The sequence below is a fragment of the Ixodes scapularis genome, unplaced genomic scaffold (assembly GCF_016920785.2).
Source record: "Ixodes scapularis isolate PalLabHiFi unplaced genomic scaffold, ASM1692078v2 PGA_scaffold2__306_contigs__length_199485367, whole genome shotgun sequence".
Taxonomy (NCBI): Eukaryota; Metazoa; Arthropoda; class Arachnida; order Ixodida; family Ixodidae; genus Ixodes; species Ixodes scapularis.
In genome coordinates, this window is record NW_024609857.1 from 114,547,378 (window position 1) to 114,572,243 (window position 24,866).

At 43.4% G+C, this 24,866-nt stretch overlaps 1 protein-coding gene and 1 long non-coding RNA gene across 2 annotated transcripts; one reads left to right on the forward strand and one right to left on the reverse strand.

Annotated features, from left to right (window-relative positions):
• The first annotated feature begins 1,252 nt into the window (after window positions 1–1,252).
• Window positions 1,253–4,886, forward strand: LOC121836790. Its single transcript, XM_042291997.1, has 2 exons — window positions 1,253–1,660; window positions 3,809–4,886. Exons 1-2 carry the CDS (start codon window positions 1,253–1,255, stop codon window positions 4,181–4,183), a joined length of 783 nt encoding a protein of 260 aa, XP_042147931.1. The 3' UTR covers window positions 4,184–4,886.
• LOC121836791 lies at window positions 1,411–19,066 on the reverse strand. Its single transcript, XR_006077998.1, has 3 exons — window positions 19,025–19,066; window positions 3,385–3,606; window positions 1,411–1,489 (listed from the first exon to the last, which is right to left on the reverse strand). It is a non-coding gene; the product is annotated as an uncharacterized LOC121836791 (long non-coding RNA).
• Between the last annotated feature and the right edge of the window lie 5,800 nt (window positions 19,067–24,866).

Genomic DNA, 24,866 nt, shown 5'->3' on the forward strand with positions numbered 1-24,866 from the left:
GTATATTTTGTTTAATTGAGTAGGAGAAAGCTGTCCATTTTATTCCGGAAAGGAGGAGGAATCTGTTTTATTTAGCATTTCTTTTAATTTCGAAGGACAAAAGCTTGTGTCGCTTGATAACTGAAATCATTCCGAATATTTTTCATGCAAAAGTGGCTAAATACTGCAGTATATTTCTCCCTTATATAAAAAATAAAAAGTAGACAATAAAACTTTTAGCTTCATTAGATATTCCTACCTAGCTACAGCTGTTTCGTGAAGACATGGAGGGAAGTCAAATTCACTTGAGTGCCTCAGAACGGCTTCCAATGTAATTACCAGGAGATGCCAGGTCTTGCTTAAAAACATAAAACAAGGCATGTATATAAACTGTGCTCACATTTTCTATATGGAAAAGTATTTTGCTTCCCATATGGCTTTTGTTATAACCAGACTATGTGGACCGAATATTTTACAAGTTGTGAAAGGTGTGACTTTTGGAATATTTGCAAGCACAACGTTTTGCGATTGGGAGTGATATTCCATGGAATCTATACCATGGGGTGATAATCAAAAACATGTAGATCAACGATTCATACCGATTGAAGTTATGAAGCCGCTAAAAGAAAAAATCTTTAGCCAAAAGTTTTGTATTTTGTTAGCTTAATAACGATTATTCCATTCAATCGGAACAGTTCATTCATCTCCATATTCTTTTATTTTTCCTCTTCAGAGACCAGATAAGACGGTGAAAATACCCCATGGTTTACCTTGGGGTGATATATTTGCATAACTAAGTATTTGCTATACTTTTCAAGTTGTGCATTTTGCAAAAACGAGTTTCTCGAACAGATCACGTTGTTTACAGTTTGCAGTTATCATCCCTGTTTTTATCTGCTACCCTAATGTTATATTTTAGATCCTCTACGCAGACACTGCCGAGAAGCTGGCTGAGGCAAAGCAAAAACTTGAATGTGTACCACATGAAAGGTACATTGCAAGGGTTCAAGACTTCCTTCAAAAAGAGAAAGAATGGGTCCTGCTGTTTCGCAAGTCAATAACAACACGAAACCACAACACTAATAACTTTGCTGAGGCATGCATCCGCATACTAAAAGACATTGTGCTCTGCCGCACTCGTGCGTTTAATGCCGCAGCTCTCGTGGACTTCGTGGCCCATGTGTGGGAGTCCTACTTCCAAGGAAGACTTTTAAAGCATGCAAACAACGGGGTTGCCGGGCACAATCTTTTCTACGAGAAACTACTTAAAAAGATGCCCGAGGAAACAACAATGCTGACTGATGGGGATGGCATCTACACTGTGACAAGTTCAACAGACAATGCAAAAGCATACGAAGTGTTTCCTGACGTTGGGCTGTGCACGTGCCGGGCTGGTGGCCAAGGGGCATTTTGTAGACACCAAGGCGTGGTGCACAGGACTGTCGGAGGGGTGTTGCCCAATGCCCCAGTACTGACGCCCCGGGACCGTCGTGACCTTGGAAGGCTGGCTCTGGGGGAAAATGCACCTCCAATAAGCTTCTACGCAGATATCCACGAAGCCGTCACGCCGGACACGAGTGACAACTCAGGTTATGCAACCAGTCTTCAAGAAAGCCTGGATGCTGAGCCATCGACATCAAGCTTCCAATCCAATCTGGATAACAAGGAAGCCCTCACACAGGTGCGCATTATTCATATTGATGTATACTGTAAACAACATTATGTTTGAGAGCTCCATATTTCTCGAATTTGACAAAATGTGGTTTCCGAGAATATTCGAGAATATTTTGCTGGCATGACATTTCCCAAATCAGGTTGGTATGTTATGTATTTGTTACCATAGAGAAACATATCTACGGGATCTTTTTTTCACTATATTTTTGAAGTCACGAAATTCGTAAAAATGAGATGTTTACAGTAATTACTTTTATGCGAAAAGTAAGTTGTTTACGGAACATTGGCAATTCAATTCTACATGGGCTGAGCAGGCGCCAGAAATTTCTATGTTAGCATGCAAAAGAGAAAGAGGGGGAAAGGACATCATTTTTTATGACTTTCATGAAATGCCAGCGGCACACTTTCCTTTTCGCTTTTACAGCTACAGCTGAACTTTTAATACTTCGTCTTTTCTCTAAGGGACCTTTGAAAATTTATTATGGTAGGGTCACATTAATATATAATTTGGAGCAGTCGAGAATTTTGAGGGGGCACTCCTCTACATTTTGTGCCAATGTAGTTGCATGCAAGTAGATATTTACACCCTATTAAATGTGCAGTCATCTTACAGCATTCTGTGGTGCACAAGGGATAGAAAAAAATGTAGCCACTACCATTAATTAAGCCGAGCAATAAAACTGTGTTTTTATTGATGCTGGCTGTTTCAGGAAGTCAAATAGACCAAACCATGTGTGGCAAGTCGGTAGGGTTGATTACCCTTCGTTTTGAAGCTTGAAAGTTGGTTTACACGCATTTAGTTTTCTTCGTTCACCTATTTGTCACTGTAATCATCCAATACCCCCCCCCCCCCACCTAACCGGGCAGATGGGGCCCCGCATCACTTCTGCCGATCCTAAAGGGGTCCCCAAACATAAGTGGTTGAGAACCACAGTCCTTGAGGAAGGTACTGCTGGAAACAATAGTAGCATTTTTTTTTTGGATAATGTGCCCACCTTAGTTTCTTGCTTGTGAATATTATCCACTAGGTTCTCCATATTATTATTTAGTCCAAACGAAACACCAAGAGGAGCAAAGCTGGAAGAAGAATGTGAAAAAAGAGCTTCTGGTAAACTCAGAATGGCGTGCCAAAGTTTTGAGGTTCAGCAGAAGGTGAACCTTCACATTATTTAGTCAAGTATAAAATGGAGATTTTATGCCATGACCCCACAATACTATCTCACTTTTGCCCTTCCAATTTGTCTAGTACTTTGTGTTTGCACTTAGTCTTTTGAGTAGCTTGTAAATTACTTTTTAGCTCAATTTCTTTTTGGCAGCTTTGTGTGTCCTTTTATGTTTGTGATACAGAACGCCAAGTTCGTTGTCTTCCTCGACAAAGAATGAGTGCAAGATCATGTTTATTTCTTGCTCTGAAATTTTAGGATTAGCCAGTGAGTGGGTAAACTAAACATAAATAGAGCATGCCTGCAAAGAAATGTAGGAGAAATTATTTTGGCACATTGCTGGGTATTTTAAAATATATTTTCACTAACTTATTTTTCTTATGCACTTCCTCCTTTGTCTGGATTATTATTAATGCGGAAGCATTAACTGTCCCATGGGACCAACCAATGTCTTCAGCTTTGAAGTCGCGCCAAACGGCACCCTCCCCTGCCTTAATGTCGTCTGTAGCAAAAATCTGATGGATAGGCTCCTATTGGCTGGCACACGTCATCAAGGAACGAGGCTCACATTGGCTCTTGCGCAGCGTAGTTACAAAAAGCGCCACCAGAGAAGCCCTCTCCATGGTGGCGCAGCGCATGCAGCGGCCCAGCCGCCGCTAAGAGGGAGCGGTGGCAAACTTCAGAGAAGTTGCACAACCCAGCTTGGCACAGCGCGGCCACTTCACGAGAGTGCGCCCTCGGCTGTCGGCCGGTGAAACGTGGCCATCCACGCCACTATGTCGCAGACGAACTAAGGGAGCAGAAGAACGACATTCATGCTTTCACGTTCATAACTCATAAGAAGTGCTTAGGTGTTCTTAGAATTTTTAAATTTCAGCTTATAATACACTGCATGTCAATGATTATGTTCAAAATACCCATGTGTGAGGTACACCCTTTCTGTTCACATGGGGATGTAAGCTGATTACCATATGCTGTGTTGTAACATACAGGAAGACCTCCAGGCCATGGAAGAAGAGTGTCAGCGACTGTCGACCGTTGCTGGTGGCAACCCAACATATGCAAGGTGTTTCCGAAAGGTTGTAATCGGATTGCGGAAGATCCACAACGAGAGTCAGGCGGTGGCCGGCCTACTTGCCCTAAGTGCAGCGATAACTGGTCCAACTAGAAGGGGAGGGCACATTCGCGTGCAGCCGACAAACATTGCAAGGCGTCGCAAGGGAGTTAGTAGAGGCTCCAAGAGAGTGCCTTCCGGTCGACCACCAAGCCAGCCTGGTCCAAAGAGGGCAAGGAAACAGGCCCATTCTCTAAGTGCCAGCATCAAGCGCAACGTGACAAGTGCAAAATCCCACGGTCAGGGACACTAATGCCGTGCCGGGGGGCTTTTGTCCTGACAAGTTTTTACTCAAATCCTCGACACTTTTTGTTCTGGCTTTTTGAAAGACTGAACTAGTTATAACAAATATCCTGTAAACCTATGTTTTTTTGTTTGTGTTTTTTTTAATAATGCCAAGTTTGTTTCTGCAAACATGCAGAAAAAGAGATTCAGAGTGTTTTGGAAACATTTTTCTAGTTTTTGAAAGTGCTTGCCATGTTAATTTTCCTTATTGTCTTCTTAGTATAGAATTGCTTGTATTGCAAATATCTGAGCTGCAGGAACATCTTTTTAAAAATTAGGGTGGCAAAAGTGTGCATGTTTTATATAATGTATAATTGAGCAGTTCCAATTCCCAACATGTACGGAATTGCAAGATGTGAATTTTTTTTTAGGATGAGCTGTACAGTTATCATTTGTATGGTACAATTATAATCGGTTTGAATGATGCACATTTAGGATATATATTTGCATTGCTCTCTTCTTTGAAATGTTTGTAAATGTGTTTCTGCAAAGGATAAGACTACAGCCACACTGTTCTTAACAACCTTTTGCTATGAAACCAATCATTAAAAATATTGCTTCAACAAAAAACATGTCATTTATTTCATATTTTTTATGAGAAGCGCAGCACTGCACCAAACCTTGACGTGAAATTGGTTTATCAATAGTTGATGTTCTCCGCAACATTGAAACTTGTGAAGATGTGCATGCACCCAACCACATGGAGGTGCCCATGTCTTATGAGTACACATTTTCAGCGATTGCATTACCAAAAGACTTGACAACCATTGTGTCAAAAAATAGGAGCGGTCGACATCAAGGTATTTGTTATTGGATGTTATTTTGGAAATGTATGCAGGGTACAACACAGTATGTTATGACCAATTTTCACAGCTTTATTTAGACAGCTGAAATGTTTCCTGAAAGCCTGTGTGTGTGCAGCGTACTTTGGTGAAGTGGTGAATCTGTAACGCCATCAGGTCAAGTTAATTGTAGTAGGTAGTACTATCCATATTCTAGTGGCACCTTAAGATAGCAGTTCACGTGCAGGTAGGGTAGATAGACCACCAAACCTCTGAAACTATCCAGCCAAAATGAAATCTGTGAATACACGCAGTTATACCTGAAGAGCCACCGAAAACTCAAAGATAAATACTAGTCTAGCCCCCCTGCTCTACAGCACATTACAAAAAGTGAGGGTGCTTTATATGTATTCGATTATCCCAGTACTAACCATGCGCTGGATAATCCAGTGGAAATCAAACATACCACTGTCTTTATAACTGAACTTGCTTACCCGGCCCTTTGCAAAATTGTGAAGAGGACATCCTGGAAGCTCTCCTACTCCTGTTCACAGCGGAAAGTATGTGTGCTTGCAAATTAGTTGTATGCACAATTTGCACATGAACATTTGCACGCACTGCGAGCCATAGAGCCGCGCTTGAACTAACAAAAAGACAGTGTGCAGGCGACCTGGTGGTAGAGTAAAACAAGTGACTGTGGTCAGGGACAGATTAACCAATATGCAAAGTAGGCAGCTGCCTAGGCTAGCAGAATTTGGTAGGGGTGAAAAAATATGAACGATAGCTCCAAGCAACACCCCATAAGAAGATTTTGGGGGTTAATGGCGCAAAAGCTACGAGGCCATTTGCGCCAAACTAATTGTAAGGATCATTGTATTAAAGGAAAAGTTTTACAAAAGATTGACTAAAAGGCTAGAGTCGGTGTAAAAGGCCAATACTGCTACGAAATTCCATTACTCGTTCAAAAGAGACTAGAGGATTCTCTCCCACAAGGAGAGCAAGATGAAATGGGATATGATATTGGAAAAATTCAGGGAAATGAATGCGGCGCTTGGGCTGAAGGCCGGGACACTGCCACAAGATATGCAAAACAGTGAGCCTGTCACCACACTGATCACACACAGGTGGATCTTCTCCCGAAAGCAGATACCTATGAGTAATAAATGAGTGTCCAATTCTCAGGCGGCACAACAACGTTTCATGAAGTCGGCTCTTGCACGAAGAACTTTCCCAGACTCCCAACGCAGGTTTGGTAACATGAAGCTTGTTATCGCACTCCATGTCCCATTCCAATTGCCAAGAATGAAGAATTGAGGACTTCACCAAGGGTTTAATATCTTGATAGGGTAGACAGGAGAGCGATTGTGGGAGGTTCCCGGCAGACCCTGCAAGTTTGTCGGCTTCTTCATTGCCATGAATGCCAGTGTAACTGGGCACCCAACAAAGTTTTATATTTTGACCCCCATGCAAAGCAGAGTTAAGTTTATATCGAATTTGTTGTACAAGCATATTTTTAGTATCTTTAAGAGAGCAAACTGCAAGAATCGCACTTTGAGAGTCAACAAACAGGACTGCCCTCAGTATTTTACTATTGATAATATATTCAATCGCCATTGATACCGCATAGAGCTCCGCAGTAAAAATGCTGGCGATACAATCAAGTCGTTGAACCTTGGAGAAGCTTTCAGAGTATACGGCGGAACCGACGAAAGATGAAGTCTTGGCACCATCTGTATAAGCATGAAGATAACCATAATACTTATTTTGCAGTTCTCCAAACTCTTGCTTAATTACAGCATGGGAAATTCCGTGCTTGTTGAACTTTGCGAGAGACCAGTCGGATTCAACTCGCTGTGTTTTCCAAGGTGGAATACCGTTCACTTTCCGAACGAGGCTGACCTGGTCCAGAGAAAGATGCAGCGAGGAGCGAAGATGTTCAATGCGGAAGCTCAGCGGTGTTACAATGCTTGATTTATTTTCAAAAAGGCGAAAGAACCTTCACCTTGTGAGTGGGGGCTAAGCCGGATGCTGAGGATCGGCCAGAATCTTGTAAGCATATGTTAGACTAAGATATGTACGTCGTTTGTTCAGGGACAGCTCATTGGATTCTGCATACAAACTAAGGACGGGGGATGTCCGGAAAGCTCCTGTTGCCAGTCGCAAGCCGAGATGATGAACCGAGTCCAACATCTTCAGGGCAGAGGGCCGAGCCGATCCATACACTACTGCACCATAGTCAAGACGGGATCGTACAAGGGCATTGTACAGCTGTAGGATACATTTTCTATCAGACCCCTAAGACTTGTGAGATAAAGCTTTCAGAAGGTTTGTTGACTGAAGGCATTTTTGCTTGGGCGCTTTAAGGTGGGAAATAAAATTAAGCTTTCTATCAAATATTACACCAAGAAATTTGTGCTCCTTCCTAACAGGTACAGGAGTTCCATTCAATTCTAGGGATGGATCCAAAGACAGCCCGCGTCGCAGAGAAAAAGGGACAGACTGTTTTTGAAGCAGAGAACTTGAACCCATTTTCGTCAGCCCACTTGGACAGTTTGTTTATGGCTAACTGCAACTGACGCTCACAACTAGAAAGGTTACAAGACGATGATGAAATCTGTATATCATCAGCATAAAGAGAATATGAAATTGAGGGTGGCAGCAGTTGTGCGAGTGAATTCATTGTTAGCAAAAACAACGTCACACTTAAAACACCCCCTTGGGGGACTCCATTTTCTTGAACAAAGGAATCAGATAGGGCTGCCGAGACGAACTTGGAAAGTCCTGTCTGTCAGATATTCCTTTATGCTTCGCAGCATATGGCCACGACTATTACAGGCATACAGGTTTCGGAGAATCCCATACCTCCATGCTGTGTCATATGCCCTTTCTAAGTCGAAAAAAACTGCAACACAGTGCTGCCTGTTTACAAATGCTCATGTATCACAGTTTCTAGGCGAACTAAGTGGTCAAGGGTAGATCGACCTTGGCGGAATCCACATTGATTTTTATCAAAGACCCTCTGGCTTTCTAACGTAGACCAGTCTCCTGTTTATAAGCCTTTCATATGTTTTCCCAAGGCAGCTTGTCAGTGTAATTGGGCGGTAGCTTGATGGTTGTGAGGGGTCTTTGTTAGGCTTTAGGAGGGGGATGATGTGTGCATGTTTCCAAGTCTGAGGGAAACATGCCTTTTCCCACAAAAGATTAAAAAACAGGAGAAGATTTTCAAGGGACTCCGGAGAAAGGCGGCGCAGCATTTCATAATGAATTCCATCGGGACCAGGGGCCGAGAGCTTTGTCACATTAAGAGCCATCTCAAGCTCGCATTGCGTAAATGGTTGGTTATATGATGCTGAGTTTACTCCCGACATGACAAGCTTTTGTCGTTCCGCACGAGTTTTTAACTGTCCGAAGGTAACACTGTAGTTGGCCGAACTAGACGAATTATAAAAATGTTCCCCGAGTATGTTACCAATATCTTTTAGTGATGAAGAAGGAGCATTCAATGTTGGAATGGCAAAACACCTCTAATCCCCATTTACTTTCCGGTATCGGTCCCAGGCCTCTTTAGCTGGGACAAAGCTGGTTAAAGAGGAGAGATACTTCATCCATGACTTCCGCTTTGCCTGCTTCCTAGTCCAACGAGCCTTGGCGTTTCGTCGCTTGAAATCAACAAGGTTGCTTGGAGTGGGGTATCTGCGAAATCGGCCCCACGCCCTATTTTGGTCCGCCAGGGTTGTCGCACACTCCTTATTCCACCAAGGTTTACATTTCTTGTGTATATTACCAGATGTTTGTGGAATGAACTGCTGAGCAGCCTTTAGTATCTGCTCAGTAACATAAAGTGTAGCGTTCTCAGGGGACATAGACGAAAGAAGCGAAGGATCTAATGTGGAGTGAAGATTAAAAAGCGCCCAGTCTGCCTTGTCTAATTTCCACCTAGGGACCCTCTTTAAAAGATTAGGCAATGAAACGGTACTCTCTAAAACAACTGGATAGTGATCACTTCCAAAAGGGTTATGAAGAACCTTCCAGGAAAAGCAAGGAAGCAATGAAGGTGAAGCAATAGAAAGATCGATGGATGTAAATGAGTTGTGTGCCGCACTAAAAAACGTTGGCTCTTTCCCATTAAGAAGGCATAACCCCGAAGACAATAAAAGACGTTCAATCACACCACCACGGGAGTCTTGACGGGTACTACCCCACATAGGATGATGAGCGTTAAAATCACCCAAAATTAAAAACGGTTGTGGGAGCTGTCCTATAAGTCCCTGAAGCTCTTTAAGGTTTAAAGGAGCATTAGGTGGCAAGTATAAGGAAACAATTGTTACAAGGCGGTCTAGAAGGAGACGTACTGCAAAAGCTTCCAGTAGCGTGCAGAGGTGGACTTGAGAACAAGCAACTCCCCTCTGTACGACCACTGCAACACCACCAGAAGGGGTGGAGGAGGGGCGATCTTTTCTAAAAACCTGATGACGTCTTAAAATGTTAAAAGAATTAGTGTTAAGATGGGTTTCTTGCAAGGCGAGAGCGATGGTTCGAAGTTGATCCATAAAATAGTTGACATCATCAATATTTCTTAAAATACCGCGACAGTTCCATTGCATAAAATGTAACTTAGTCATCTATAAAAGGTATGTAACTATAAAACTGAAAAATAAACTTAGTAAAATAAGTAAGACTGTAAAGTCAACACAAACTAGGTGGAAGACATTGGGATCATCATTTGGGTGGGACAACAGGCTTCTTATTCTTTTTAGGTTTACTGGAGGGCGTTTCCCACTCCATATTGTCCTGGTCGGACCCAGGAGTGGACAGATTGTCAGCATCTGTTGACATCTCCACCTCCTGAGAGGTGTCCGTTGTTTTTAGAACTGCACTTGTCCGGCCAGGCGTGCGGGGGGGGGGGGGGGGGGGCAAACCCCGACCACGACCGGCTGGGGGGGTTGCAGACGAACTGGGCGACGGGTCGTCTGAGCTCGTCTGGTCCCCTCCTTTCACAGGAGCTGCATGGGCACCATGTTGCTCCTTCGGTATGGGGGCCCTCTCTAGCGAGCAAGAGCGAGAAGCTCGCTCCGTCTCCCCGGCGCGGCTGCTGCCGGCCAGTCCCTGGAAGGAGGAGCAGCACGCGTGCTACCACCAGGGGCTGGAGGAAGCAGCCGCTGCTCCTGTCGGGGAGCTGGAACCCTGCGGTCGGCCGCCAAGATCTCGGGAGAGACCTGGGTGGCCCTTGACTCCGAACGTGGTGCAGGGCCCCTGCGCACCACCTCGGCAAAACTCCCCTTTGACAAAAAGGAGAACCGCTTCTTGGCTTCTGGGTATGATATGTTTTCTTTAACTTTGATGGTAAGAATTTCCTTTTCTAGCTTCCAAGAGGGGCATGCACGATAATAAGCAAGATGTGGTCCACCGCAATTAGCGCAGAGGGCCGCAGCCGCCTCGCAAGTATTGGAAACGTGACCTTGACTACCGCACTTCGCACACGTCTCCTTCCCTCGACAGCTGCGTGTTCCATGACCAAAACGCTGGCAACGGAAGCACCGCTGGGGGTTGGGGACGTACGGGCGAATGCGGCAGTTCAAGTATCCTGCCTTGACTGTCTCGGGGAGGGTATGTCTTGCAAACGTCAGGATATCATGTCTCGAAGGAATTTGTTCGCCATCTTTCCTAAACATAATGCGTTTCACGGCGACGACACCGGCACCCAGGAGTCCCTCGAGTTCTTCCTCACTAGTGTGCAAGAAGTCGTCCTCAGAGAGGACTCCACGGGCAGTATTTAGTGTGCGATGAGGACTCACTGACACCTTCACGTCAACGATGGTAGTCAGTTTAAGAAGTGCGTCACTTTGTTTTTTTGTATTCACTTCTACGAGAAGGTCTCCAGTGTTCTGTTTTTTAGCCTTGTAGGAAAACCCTACAAGGTTTTCTAGCACCTTTGCTACAATAAAAGGTGACAGCTTGGAAACAGGTCTTTGTTTATCCAGCGAATGAACGATGAAAAACTTAGTAAATGTTTCTGCATCACATTCTTTGTCGATGGTTTTTTGTTCGGGGCAGCGCCTTTTAAGGGCGTGCCCTGAACGGGGTTTGGAGGGGTGGGGCGCCATAAAAGGGCAAAGAGTGTTCGGAATCCGCGGTGCACCGCCCACCACCGAGCCCAACAAGGGGTTAGGTAACGCACCATAACAAGAAGGGCTTGGCTGGAAACGTTACGCTAACAGTGCTGCCGGGAAAGTATACCCAAGTGTGGGTCAAGACAGAGGTCCATTGCCACCCAAGGTTAGCCCTTGCCGCCAAAGAGGTGTGAAAAAGGAGCAAAAGAAATGAGAAGGAAGTGAAAGAACCAGGAAAGGTAAAAGCGAAAGATCGGAGGGGATAGTAGAAGAAAAGGCGACTAGACTGAATCACCCTGGCCGGGCCTTACCAGGACTCCCGTCTATGAGAAGCGGGGGCCGAAGCGGTGTATTGCCTCACCCGGGGGGCCCCGAAGGGTCCAAACCTGCCCCGGGCTCGGCTCAACCACCAGCATTCCTATTTCCCCAGACACGGGAGAGCTATGCACAGCCATACGTGGGCGGGCGAACCCGCATGGCTCGGGGTCCGTGGAAACGCCACTCTCCAAACACCTGCTTTCACAGGTGCCCCCTGCGGGGAAGCAACACCACATACCTAGCCTAGAGTGCTACACTAGGCAGGTCTGTGATACAGACATGCATTTCAGAACTAAAGAACACAAACAGCCGGAAAGAAGCAAAGAACGAACGACACTATGATGAATGACGACTATACAGATGTAGATAGGACACTGCCATCAGGAAGAAAATTGTCGACGCCATCGTGACTGACTTGTTGAAGTGGTGAAGCAAATATACTACGAAAAATAAATTTTTAACCGCTGGCGTTCGCTTTATGCGCAACTTCATTCAGCTCTTGTGCCTTGCGCAGGAAGAATGTGCCACCGGGCAAAGTTCATTCAATGTTTGCTGCATTAAGGCATTTTAGCCTTAACTATGAAATGGAGTATAATTTAAGATACCGATCTCTTCCACTAAATTGGAGAAAATCAAACGAAATTTCATCTGCGTGTGGTGTCCGAGCAGCAGCTGTTGTGCCACATGTCAAGCAAATGTGCCACCAGGCAAAGTTTGTTGGTTAATAACTGCATTTTCACTCAAAGTCCAGCCATTAAGCAAATTCATACCATCAGTCTCAGCTTATTATTTAGCTTATCATTATGTAACCCTTTTGAGTTGGATCAACTCCCCAACTCAAAAGGGTCACCAGACTGAAATAATGAAAACGATCTAAGGCGGATCTTGGCAAAAGTATTCTTTGCACTATAACTACTCGAACGACATCAAGGATAGATTTCCTTCTGAATGTTAGCATTTCTCAGTGCACATGCTTAGCCTTCCAGAAAAAAAGAACGAACAAAAAACAAGTTTATAAATATGCCCCAGACAGCGTGCAAGTTTTTAGAAGTACCAATGGACTCCGCATGCTCTACCGTAATGTTGCCACTGCACTTAGCATGTTCTCCTGCAGTGGGAACTGTAGCATTCAACAATCATCCTTGTGCTTGAAACACATAAACCATTTAATGCACACCAAGGAGACTGGGGACTGGTTTAACTGACTTTTGAAGTGCTCACGATAGAGTAAAGTTCTGCACTTGTCACTGTTTGACGGCGTAATGCACCAATGTAATTAATAGTTCAAGGCTATCGTAAACCTCTCCGAAATTCCTCTAGAAGTCAGGGTGGGGAAATATGTGTGTAGGTATGTTTCCTATTGCTGGAGGGGCACGTGGAAGTAGGTCACGTGGCACATGCAAGGACTGCCTAGGGCAGCAAAAAGCAAAGACTGCTCGCGACTGGTAAAAAAAAAAAATTATGTAAAAAATGTTAGTTTTAGTTATATGTATTAAAGTGACAATGTGTGCAATATTGAGATGATAAAGTAGCATCAATTCATGCTCTGCGCAAAAGTGGTTGTGCAGCAGAGGGCATTTCAGGAAGGCAAGAGATACAGCTGTAGCTTGCCATTATTTTCTCGCCCACTGTGTGAAACAAAGTATTTTCTTTACCCTTATACACACCAACACAGGAAAGACATCAATCTATTCTGTTGCAGGAGTTGCACTTCATAGACATATTTAGGATGATTAAAAAGAAAACAGACTGCAGGTAACAACACACACACTCAAAAGTCGCAAACAAAGCTGAAATTATATTTTCCGAACCCTAAATAAATAGGGGAAAAAAGGGAGAAAGGGAAAACCCCAAGAAAACCTCTTTCCGCAAATGAGCATCCCAACAGTTAGCAGGACAATGACGACCTGCGTGACATCTTCCTCCTCTCTTATTTTCGGAATGCACATTTGTGGAAAGAGGTGTTCTTAAGGTTTTCCCTTCTCCCTTTTCATTCATTTTTTTTATTTATTTAGGTTTTGGAAAACAAAATTTTAGCTGTGTTTGAGACTTTCGAGTGTGTGTGTCGTTGCCTGCAGTCTCGGGGTTTTTGAATCATGTTTAATGTACAACAGCTCGTTTGCACCTTTACATTAATCACATATTTAGGATTTTGAGCTACAGATACTGGGTTGAATTATTCCACAACCACTGATGCAAACACTGCAGCAAATGTTTGATGACAAGAAGAAGGGTGCATAATTGTAAAGCAAATCTGAGCTCACCTTAACTGTAAAAAGCTATGTCGATCCTGGAGAAAAATACAGCTTGATGAATGGCAAAACAACTTGTGGCATATGCATAATCATATATCAACAAGACACATACTGGCTGTAGGCATACTTCAGATGATGAACTAAGATTTTGAACTACGCACAATATAATAGAAAATAGCGTAATAGCCTCTACCAGAGATGTGCCAAGGGGGGGGGGGAGGGGGGGGGGAAGGTCACTGCAGCCTTGGAAAGCCGGATAATTTTTAAGCACTGGAGGGGGGGAGGGAGGAGGAAGGGGTCGTTGGACAGCATTCCAGTATTTTAGGGGTCACGGACCTGAGAAGGCCATGGCATAAAGGCCATGTTGGAGTAGATGACCTCTGCTGTCTGCTCCGACATTGGCATAGATGCTCTTGGTATGACATCTGCATTCTAACTCCAACGAAATATTCCCTCACAGCCCGACACAGATATTTTCACTCCAAGACTATATATTCAGTGTCTTTAAAATAGTCGATTTTCTGTGTTTCCCTAGTCTAAACATTATTTTTCATGAATTCCATTTTTTTTATTAATGGAGATGTGCGCCCAACAGGGTGTCGAAGAGAAATGTTTTCCATTCCGGCTCAAGGAAAACGGTTCAGGTCTTAATCAGCTGAGTAGTAAAAAATTGAAGCTCATGCCGGTTCGAACCGGTTCACATTAACATAGTAATAAAATAATTCAAGAGAGTAAGAAACAGTCTACATTTCGTTTTACCAAAATGTTAATTATTAGAAGGGCAAAGCTGAAAACTAATAATATATTGTGCGGAACAAAAATAATATTCCAAATTTGAGCTAACCTCTTAGCCGTTAAAATTAATTTTTGCACAGAGAAAGCTTGTTCCACGCTGACCAGGGTCGCAGAAATGCCAACGGCTATTGCACCAATGTGTGAAGTACTGCATGACATTGCACTCTCTCTGCTTAGAGGCATTTAACTGGGATTCAATTGATCAATGTTAGCCTTTAGTTCTAGACAAAGGATCCGCATGTATTATAAAGTCGGTCTTTGTGAGTGGGAGCATAAATGCTTGTCAGAAACAGAGGAAGGTTCTCATATCCTAAGATGTGTGTGACAGCTCTCAAGAACACCCTAATGTTTTGATAAATTGGCTGAGTTGACACGCTATAAGAACATGTCAGAAAGAAACACACAGAAATGTGAAAAACGTGTGTGGCATAAAATACCGGGAAAGCGCCCACTCAAACTTTGGAGATAATCGCAAAAAATGGGGGTGGGCGCTCGTCCGGTCATCGATTTCACATATAAATGTTTATCTTTTTAGGGACAAGGTGAATTATTTAGTACAAAAATACATACCATTACGCGTAATCTCATGCAAGCATCGAGCCGCTTGGTTCAACGTTCCATTAAAGCGTCTTTCAAATAAGAAAAGCGATTATATTGCAAAGCCAAACAAAGTCAGAGCCATGTCAACTGGTGTGCTTATCGTCAATTTACAGCTCTGTTTAAAAGTGCAGTGAAAGAAGCTAACATTTTTTTCAATAACACACTTCCTTCGTTACTGATTAACAACGCTAAAAGTTCTGGAACGTCGGTGGTGGTCCGAAATAGAATAAGATATACCTAAACGACGACAATGATGTGACTATTCCTCAGTTTGAATGCTGCTTTGTGTTTAATGAAGTGCTTGCAAAGCCGTTCTTGAATCTACTTTCCGTTTGTCTTCCTCATGTTGCTGATTCAAGCTTTTTTCCTATGAATCCTGTGCTGATTGACTGGGTTGGTGTGATGCATTTCATCCGAAATTAAAAGTTTGTTCGTCATCTGGACCTGATGATATTAACTCAAAGTTTCTGAAGAACACCGAAGTATACTCCTCCATAATTTTGTCGAAACTTTCACAGTCCCTAGATACCTGTATTGTTCCCGGCGATTGGAAGGTGGGCAAGGTGGTACCTTCGTTTAAATCACGAATTTCGCATTCTCCCCTTAATTACAGACCGATATCTTTAAGTAGTGTTCCTTGTAAAATCCTAAAGCATATAATTTATTCTAACCTTGTTAGTTTCCTTGAGAGTAATGCATTTTTTACATCATGCCAGCACGGCTTTCGTAAGACTTTCTCCTGTGAGACACAACTCATTTTATTTACAGATTAACTTTTTGCTGCTTTAGATAATGCATCTCATGTTGACTGCATATTTCTGGACTTTTCTAAAGCTTTCGACCTCGTATCTCATCAGCTACTCTATTTAAAATTAAGCAGATTAACTATTGACCCTAACATTCTCGCATGGATTGAAAGCTTCTTGTCTAACAGAACCCAATTTGTAGTTGCTAACGACTTCAAATCATCCTTGTCCCCCGTTACTTCAGGTGTGCCACAAGGGTCTGTACTTGGCCCTCTTCTCTTTCTCATCTACATTAATGACCTTCCTAAGTCTATCGACTCATCCATCAAGTTGTTTACTGACGACTGTGTCATTTTTCGAGTCATTTCTGCCAGTTCCAATTCCTATGTGCTTCAGTCTGACCTTAACAAAATCTCTAATTGGTGTGATATCTGGAAAATGCGTCTGAATACTAGCAAGTGTAAAGTAATAAGAATTATGCATCAGACCGTTTGTGGCAGCATTTACGATTATCAACTTTCAGGCAGTGCACTTGAACAAGTAACGCCATACAAATAGCTAGGGGTTCACATAACAGCTAATCTGTCTTGGCAAATGCATGTCAAACAAATAGTAAATAACGCTAACCGTATGCTTGGATATTTGCGTCGTAACTTTTCTATGGCACCATCATCTTTAAAGCTTCTCCTCTACAAAATTCTCGTCCGCTCTAAACTCGAGTATGCATCTTCGGTGTGGGACCCAGGCCTGGAATTTCTTATTAATAAATTAGAATCGATATAGAATCGCAGCGCGCATTTTGTGTTGTCAAACTACTCCCGTTCATCTAGCGTATCCTCTATGAAGGCGACCTCGAACCTTGCAAACCTCTCTCTGCGCAGAAAAATATTGCGACTCACGCCATTTCATAAAATATATCATTATAACTTGCACCTCAAAACTGAACTCTTTTCAGAGCCATCATACGTCTCATCTCGTTCGGACCACCATAATAAAGTAGGCGTCCCACATTGTCGCACTAAATTGTTTTTTGATTCATTTATTCCAAGAGCTAGTAACGAATAGAACCACCTGCCTGCCTCCATCATAACGACTACCGACAATTTCACTTTCAGATCCGCCATTGAGTGTTATGTACTTTCTCAATAACCTGTGTTGTCTGCATTTTTCATTCTCTGTTAAATTTCTGAATTAACTACCTGTTGTTTGTTTTTGTTTTCCACCACTCCCTTCTGTAATGCCCCCTGGGCCTTGAAGGTACTGAAATAAATAAATAAAAATAAATACTGTGCATATTTTCTCAGATCTCACAAATTTGGTAATGGGCGCTTAATGTGGAATAGGCGAATGCACGGTATTCTACGGTATATATGTTACGCTGCTTTTCACGACGTAAGAAAGCTTTGGTTAATATTAATTTACAATTAATTTTTTTTCTGCAGATACCAGTCACTTAGAGGTCGATAGATATATCCATCTACTCGTCAGACTTCCCCTGGCGCCGAATGCCCTTGCACCACTTCTATGGCAGCCTCTCGAAGCCCTGCTGGAACCACTTTTTGGTAGTGCCTTGTACCCATGCTTGGACAGCTGCCTCCAGCTTATCAATGAATGCGGAATGGCATCCTCGGCATCCTCGCAGGGTTTCGTCATGCTGCTAAACGAATGATAACCACTGGGGGCCCAGTAAGGGCTTTCTGACACATACGATGTGTCAGAAAGATGGGCAAACCCGATCAGGCACCGGTCAATCCGAGGCCGTGATCAGCTAGCATCTAATCGTGTACAAACCTCTTTCTGGCACGTTGTACGACCAGTCAGATGTTTGATCACGCATGAATGTGACCTGACCAGGCCCCGTGGTTATCACCTACTTTGTGGTATGAATAAATCCCTGCGAGGATGTCATTTTGCAGTCATTCAGCTGGAAGCAACTGTCAAGGCGAAGGTACGAGGCACTTTCAAAAAGTGGTTCCAGCAATGTGTGAAAAGGCTGCCAAACACGTAGTGCAAGGGCATTTGACGCGAGGAGGAAACTGTCATAAATCAACATGGTATTCCGCCTTGTATGTTTCACATGCCCAATTTTTCCCCTTGAACTTGAAATCTCAAAGATTATTTTTTGGCTTCACTCCGGAATGAAACAAATTATAATGTTTCTGTTTGATTCCAATTTGCCCACAACAAAGGTTGTCTTTCTTTTTTTTTTCTTCTGGTCTTTGGCCTTTTTTTTTTGTTGGTTTGATGCCCTTGTGCACAACAGCTCAATACATCTCCAAACCTACATCCTTTTTTTTTCTTTTTTTTTAATGATGAAGAGAGGTTTGTGTGGTCATTGCATGTGACTGCAGAAAACAGAGTGAGGGAAGCCCTGAGTGACCGTCTCGAGTTGCTGCGGAGGAAGGCCAAATTACGAGTCACAATTTTTTTTTTTAACGTTGGGACCTTCTTTCTTGTGTTTCTGTAAACTCTAGAAATGCATAAATACCTTGGTGATTTACCAATACGAAACATGATAACATAAAAAATGGCATAAATAAACGATATTTACGTGATCTTCCATGTTATCGTCTTTTGAATTGTAAAATATAAACTCTTTGTCCGGACCCTTCAGACGTTGGAATAGATTTTAGCGCTCAAAACACAAGGACACAAAGACGAGAATCGGACACCACAGTGCGCTCAGACGTGTTCTAATTAAAATTCAGTGCAAAACGTTATAAAAAAATCACAACCGCGTTTGCGACGCTACGTCGGGAAAAATTAATCCACATCAACATAAAACGTTAGTCGGGTTGAAAAATACAACGTAGTTGGTGTGCTAAGGCTTCTGCACTCCGTAAATTACAACTCGTTGAATTTTGCCTTTGGGTACCTTCGTAACAGTTCCATTCGATCCAAACGTTGCATTTACCTCCATAGCTTTTATTACTTCCTCTTTGGAGAACGTTTAAGGTGATGAAAATGCCCCGTTATCCATGCCTTAAGGAATATCCACTGATACATTCACAACAAAACTTCGAGAAAGAATGATGAATAGATACCGTTGTGTTGAAGCGGGCGACCACTCAGATTAAAATCTCTTTACTCCTTACTGTTTTTTTTTCAGCTCTAATTAAATAGAACGGCATGCTATAGATTTATTTATAGTATGTCGACTTTTCAAAAATATCTTGTCGAATTATAGCGATGTAAGAACTTACAACGAAATCCAGCAACGTTGAACACCGGCAACTGGTCGCAGCCATGTTGCTTGTTGTCGATTCCGTTTCGGTTCGTACATGCGGTCCGTACGCAGAAACGCTGACAAATTTAACGTGTAAAAGGCATTAAACAAATTATAATAAATACTAAACAAAAATTTTAGTTAAATGTTCTGTGTTAGTTTGTATATAACGAACACAATAAATAACCAAGGTTGGAGTACGAAACCTTCCGCATCAATCTCAGAAAGTGTCATGGCTGCGCCCACCACAGTGGCGCCCACCATCTGGTTACACGAACCTGCGTCGCCTGCGGACACCGTGTCTGTGGCCTGCGTCCCTTGGCAAGTTTGCTCCCTTAGCTTATGTAGTGACTCTATGCTCCTATATTTGAGAAATTTGATGTAACCTTTGGATATCAAGCATCAAGCCTGACCTTAGTTATATAATCGATATAATGAGTACATAAACATTCGTAGAACATGTTTACCATGCTGATCAAATAAAAATATCAAATATCAGCCTCCGAGCCTTGATAAGATTAAGCTTGCGAATTTGTTGCAGATTTTCTAACGGACAGAAAAAAATTGATGTAGCCCCGTTTGATTTCATGTTGCTGAGGGCACATTTCGAGGCAATGACAAATTGTCATTTTAATTTTTTTTTCCACAAGAGATTGGTGTGTACAAGACAACGTGCGAGGCTAGGCAAAAAAGGTTGCAACCCTTATGTATGTGTGACCGCTATGTACGCCTGAGCCAGTATATAAATCGTATTCAATTTCCCAGAAAAAAAAAATGAAGTGACATGAACGAGTGACACTAGTAGCTCAGACCAACTTTCTTGAAAACATGCTTATCCAGGTGTCAGTTTTGTTATCCACGCCCAACCCACGTTTGCAGGTCTCATATCTGCATTTGCAGACCTCGTATGCCTGCACTCGAAGGGAAATAAAAAAACTTGTAGCAATCATTCGTCCCACGGACTGCCCGTTGTATGCACCGACTCTGAGAGAGGGGAGGAAATGGAAAGGCGCCATTTTTGGGGGTCTCTCTCATCCGCTCAGTCGCTTAGACAGCGCTGGTTCGGGATGACTCCCTTGAGTAAAGTATTAGTGGATAAATCTTTCCATTCTCCAGGCGTACGCTGCATTAAAAGTAAAAACAAAGAAACGAGTTATTGGCAAAAAATTTAAAGCCAGCGAAATGGATGCAAGCCTTACGCCGACAGAACCCTGACAAAACGCCCTGGCAACCAACTATGAACTCCCCTGTGTGCAGGGCCCACTTCGCCAGAGGTTAACGTATCGTTCCTTACTGTTTGTTGGTGCAAGCGAACCTTCATAATATCAAGACCGCCTGGCTTTCACCCTATCCAAGTTTCTTTACATGGCCCCAGGTACGGCGATGCCCCGTACGCTCGTGTAATACACGGGACGACGAAGTGACTGCACGCAATAAGCTTGAATAACTTAGACGCGTAAGGAGAGCAAAATCAGCTCTTTGTAGTGGCCGGGGCTCATAAACGAAGCTCACAGGCTCCGCCCAAGGTGGCTAATTGGGTTGGGATCAAAACTGGCCACCATTACTTTTCTTACATAACACTGCCTTGAAAGCCGACCCCTTTTTCAGTTGCTTGCACGACGCGACACCGAAGTGGCGATTAAGTGAATCTGAGTAGACAGTAGTAACCGATGGACCGGCGCCGGTGGTCTGCCCATCTTTTAAAGGGATAGTGAACCGAGATTTTGAGCTCACAAAACAAGGCTAGACGGATAGGCGGGACGTTGCAAAACCCAAAAACATCAGTCATACAGCGGTATCTCTAAGGGATCGCCATATTTCTGGAAAAGAAGTTTGCGATTAAACACGACTGACGAGACAATTCACGTCACGATTCCCATTCCCTCTCCTCCTCGCTACGTCCTGTCGAGCTGGTGAACCGAAGCGAGGAGAAGAGAAGAGACGTCGCTTCCCCTCATTCTCAAATTCTCCCGGAAAACAATGACGTAAAAAACTTCGCTTGATTGTGCCCTTGTTTTTCAAAAGTACGGCCATCCGTTTGAGATATCGATGTATGAGTGATGTTTTGGAGTTCATAGCTTCCCGTTCAACGTTTCTGCGGCCTTATTTTGCGAAATCCAAATTTTGGTTCAGTATCCTTTTAGGTTATAAAGACGAACGAGGTTGCCCGTATCGTAGACAATGGTAAGAGACAGAACAAGAGAACACACATAAACACAGGCCGGGAGACACGCCAGGCGCTGGCACGGATGACGGAGCCCCCAAAAGTGTTTCAAACGATGACCGCGAGGGTGTGCCACGATCGTGGCCAAACTCTGAAGAAGGTCCATTGTTCTGGCAAAGAAACAGGATGGCAACCTATGTTTTGGCGTCGATTCAATTAGGCTTTCCGATGGCGTTTAATTTCTTCATCTTCCTCACTGCCGTCTTCCGTCTTGTCCTTCTCTTTGAACAGTTCAAGACAGTTACGATTGGAGGTGCTGCAAACGTTATTCATGCCCGAGGCTTAGAGGTCGAACCAAGGAGTTCAAAAGGTTCGATAAGTTTTGAACTTATTACAAAAGAATATTCTACTATTTTTTAACTTCCCAATTTTTTGCACTAAGAAATTTGAATATATTTATACCCAAATGGTTTAAGGTTTGAAATATAAATAACACTAGGATATGATGGTGCCACCAACGACTTGCTTTGGGGTTGCAGGTGGCCTCGTACCTGAAAGTTTTTTCTCCGGCTTTCGCACAGCCTTTACCGTGTAGAACTGGGTAGGTGGCCCCAAAGTAACCTGCAGGTCCCTTGTCTGCAGGTTTGCAATCCGACCAAGGCACTTCGCTGGGGTGTTGTTCATAACCTTAGCTGTTTTTGAATGCAGGTTGCCCGATTTCCCTGTATTAGTGGCTGGTCGGGGAAAAGCGCGCACTGAAATAAAGCGACACCGACTCGTGAGAGGGAACACTGGATTGTCACTTGAGCTGTTATCATTAGTATCCGGTTGCATTTTAAAGCGACTAATATCTTCACTTGTCTTTTTTAGTTTTCGAAGAAGGAAAGCACAAGGAACCGGCTGCGCAAAATTATATCTGGGGGTTCTACGAGCCAAACCAACGTCGGGCATCTGGCACATCTCTGCGGAGAGCTGAGGATTAATTTGGATCACCTGGGGTGTTTTGACGTGCAACAGAAAGCTGGGTTACACGGCCTTCTCCACAATAAGCCTTTGTGAAATTGCGGGCACCTGGGCCGGGATCAGAACCTGCCACCTGGGGTCTGTAGACCGGCACCTTGCCTCGGAGCCACCGAGGTGGCAAAGGAACCGGTAGTGTAGTGAGCTTGATGCACGACCGGTGGTTACCTGATCAGCTGTATTTTGGGGAGGCCAGGGGACCTGCAAGCTTGTCTGGTTGCATGCTCCTTGACCTTGAGCTGTGTCAAGTGCTGTACCTGTGCGCAGTGTTTTCTCCGCCCCACGGGCCTTCCCACTGGAAATAAACGCCCAGAGCAATTACAAACTTTCGTGAAGCAAGGTGTCTTGCCATGGTGACTTTGTCTGCACGGATCATCTTGTATATTTCGTTGTTTTATGCCAGCATCTGATTTAGGGGGGATTCTATCGTATGGCTCTCAGTTTGCAAACAGGTAGCCATTCCTGATGCACAGCAGACCGCCTCAAGGCTTGCCGCTGAACGGTCCAACCAATTTGAGGCTTGTTTCATAAATCGTGATAAATAAGAAGAATCGTCATAAGTACCCTGTACCAAGAAGAAAGTAGTGTGTGGGGCACAAAATAACATGTTCAACGCTTTCAGTTAACTTCGTAGCACTTTCACGTTTTTTCCAGATAAATCCTTAAAACCTTTATTTGAAATTGTGGCATTTGATCTCGCTCCTTGAGGTTCAAAGACTTCAAACTGAAATTTGAATTCTTCAAACTTTTCTAACTTGAGTAGCAAAGAAATTCAAATATTTCAAACTTCGAATTCAATTTGTGAAGAGAATTAAATCTTCGGACCTGATCTTTCAGAAACTTGACATCTTCAAATGTTTCAAATTCAAAACACAGCAGGGTTTGACACTTTCCAACTTTTCAAATTAAAACGTTAACGAAGTTCGAAATTTTCGAAACCTTTCAAACTCAAATTTCAGATGGTTTGCGAAGTCCCTAGTTATGATTTTATCTGGTCAGTTAGTTGGGCTGAATGGATGTATACGTTGCGACAGTAGTTTTTCCAAGTCTGCTACTACGTTTCTAATGTGTGAAAATAGCCAATGGCACAGCACCATTTGAAATCGCCACGCTGCAATGACGTTATTGAGTAGCACTCATCACTCAGAATGAAGCAGTGGGGAACATGTTTGCCTGGACAACAAATTCAAATGTCTAGATATTGTACATACGCTCAGGTGGCATCATAAATTATATGTATCGTATTATCTATGTCCAGCCCACAATACACTCATTGTTTTACGTTTCTAAGCGGTGCTTTTCGTGCACATTTACCCCTGTGAGAGGTTCACTCTCCGGTCTTAGAAAACTGAAGTTCTGTGCCTTACTCGCTTCGTGCTGCTGGGTAGCCTTTGACAAAGAAATGCTATATCACTGCTAGGTGTATTGTGCTTTATTATAGTCATTCAGGAGAGAAATCAGAATTTAACTTGCCTCACTCGGACACGGTACTGGCTGTAATGTGGGTTGCTTTACATAATTGCTTTGTGTTCTAAAAAAGAACCTCAGGTTATGCCTGTAGTCTCCTTGTCACATGCTGTCATAAAAACATGGTTTGCTTTTGCAATGCAAACTGTAGAGACCGACTTACCGTAATATACCGGGCAAGCGCCCACTCAAACTTTGGAGATAATCGCAAAGAAATGGGGGAGGGGCGCTTGTCCAGTCATCAATTTTACATCTAAATTTACTGCGCTTATTTTCTCAGATCTTACAAATTTGGGAATGGGCGCTTAATGTGGAATAGGTGTATGCACGGTATTTTACAGTAGGTAGATTGTCCCATTTCGTCTGAACTTACAGGTATGCACACATTGCGTCTTGGTCAACTCAAAGCCAGGGAAGAGAGACTTGAGATAAACAGTTCTGTAACAACAATGTTGCATTCCTTTCTTTTCTCTACAGCAGAGCTGTTAAGGGTTAGGTTCCCGAGGATTGTGTCCGGTACCAAACAAATGTCGACACAAAACTCTGGACAGCTCCCGCCATCTATGAGCAACGGCGGCAACCAGACAACCGGGTTGCCGGCCTCGCTCATAGATGGCAGCAACCTTTCCAGCCCTCTGGTTTTCACACTGGTTTTCACCAGAGTGGAAAGACTGAATTTTTTTAGGCGTCCTAGGTGCCGTTCTCGAGGTCGTCCTAAAAGTCGTCTTTGAGGTCGTCCTAGATGTCGTCCTCGAGGGTGTCCTAGAAGTCGTCTTTGAGGTTGTCATCGAGGTCGTCCTAGACATCGTCCTCAAGGTCATCCTACAAGTCGTTCTTGAAGTCGTCCTAGACGTCGTTTTTGAGGTCGTCCTAGACGTCGTCCTCTAGGCGGCGTACTTGAGGTTGTCCAAGAAGTCGTCCTTGAGGTCGACTTCTTGGGGCCTAGTGCCTTTTCATTTTTAAGGCATAACAACCAAACTTTTTTTCTAAATCCAACTGACGAAATTTAGATATGTAATATATTCTTAGAACTAAAAAACAGCAAAAGTAGTGACGTTGATCAATTACAAATAAAGCCAGCTAAATATCTAATAGATATAATCGCCCCATGCTTAGCACACATATATAATTTGGCATTATCATCTGGCCAATTTCCAGCTAACATGAA

What these genes read in the sequence shown, in the direction of transcription:
- LOC121836790 (XM_042291997.1), top strand. Translation starts at nt 1,253, where the DNA reads ATGCCCGAGGAAACAACAATGCTGACTGATGGGGATGGCATCTACACT. An exon ending in ACAAGGAAGCCCTCACACAG is followed by an intron (nt 1,661 to 3,808) that starts GTGCGCATTATT and finishes TGTAACATACAG; the next exon opens with GAAGACCTCCAGGCCATGGA.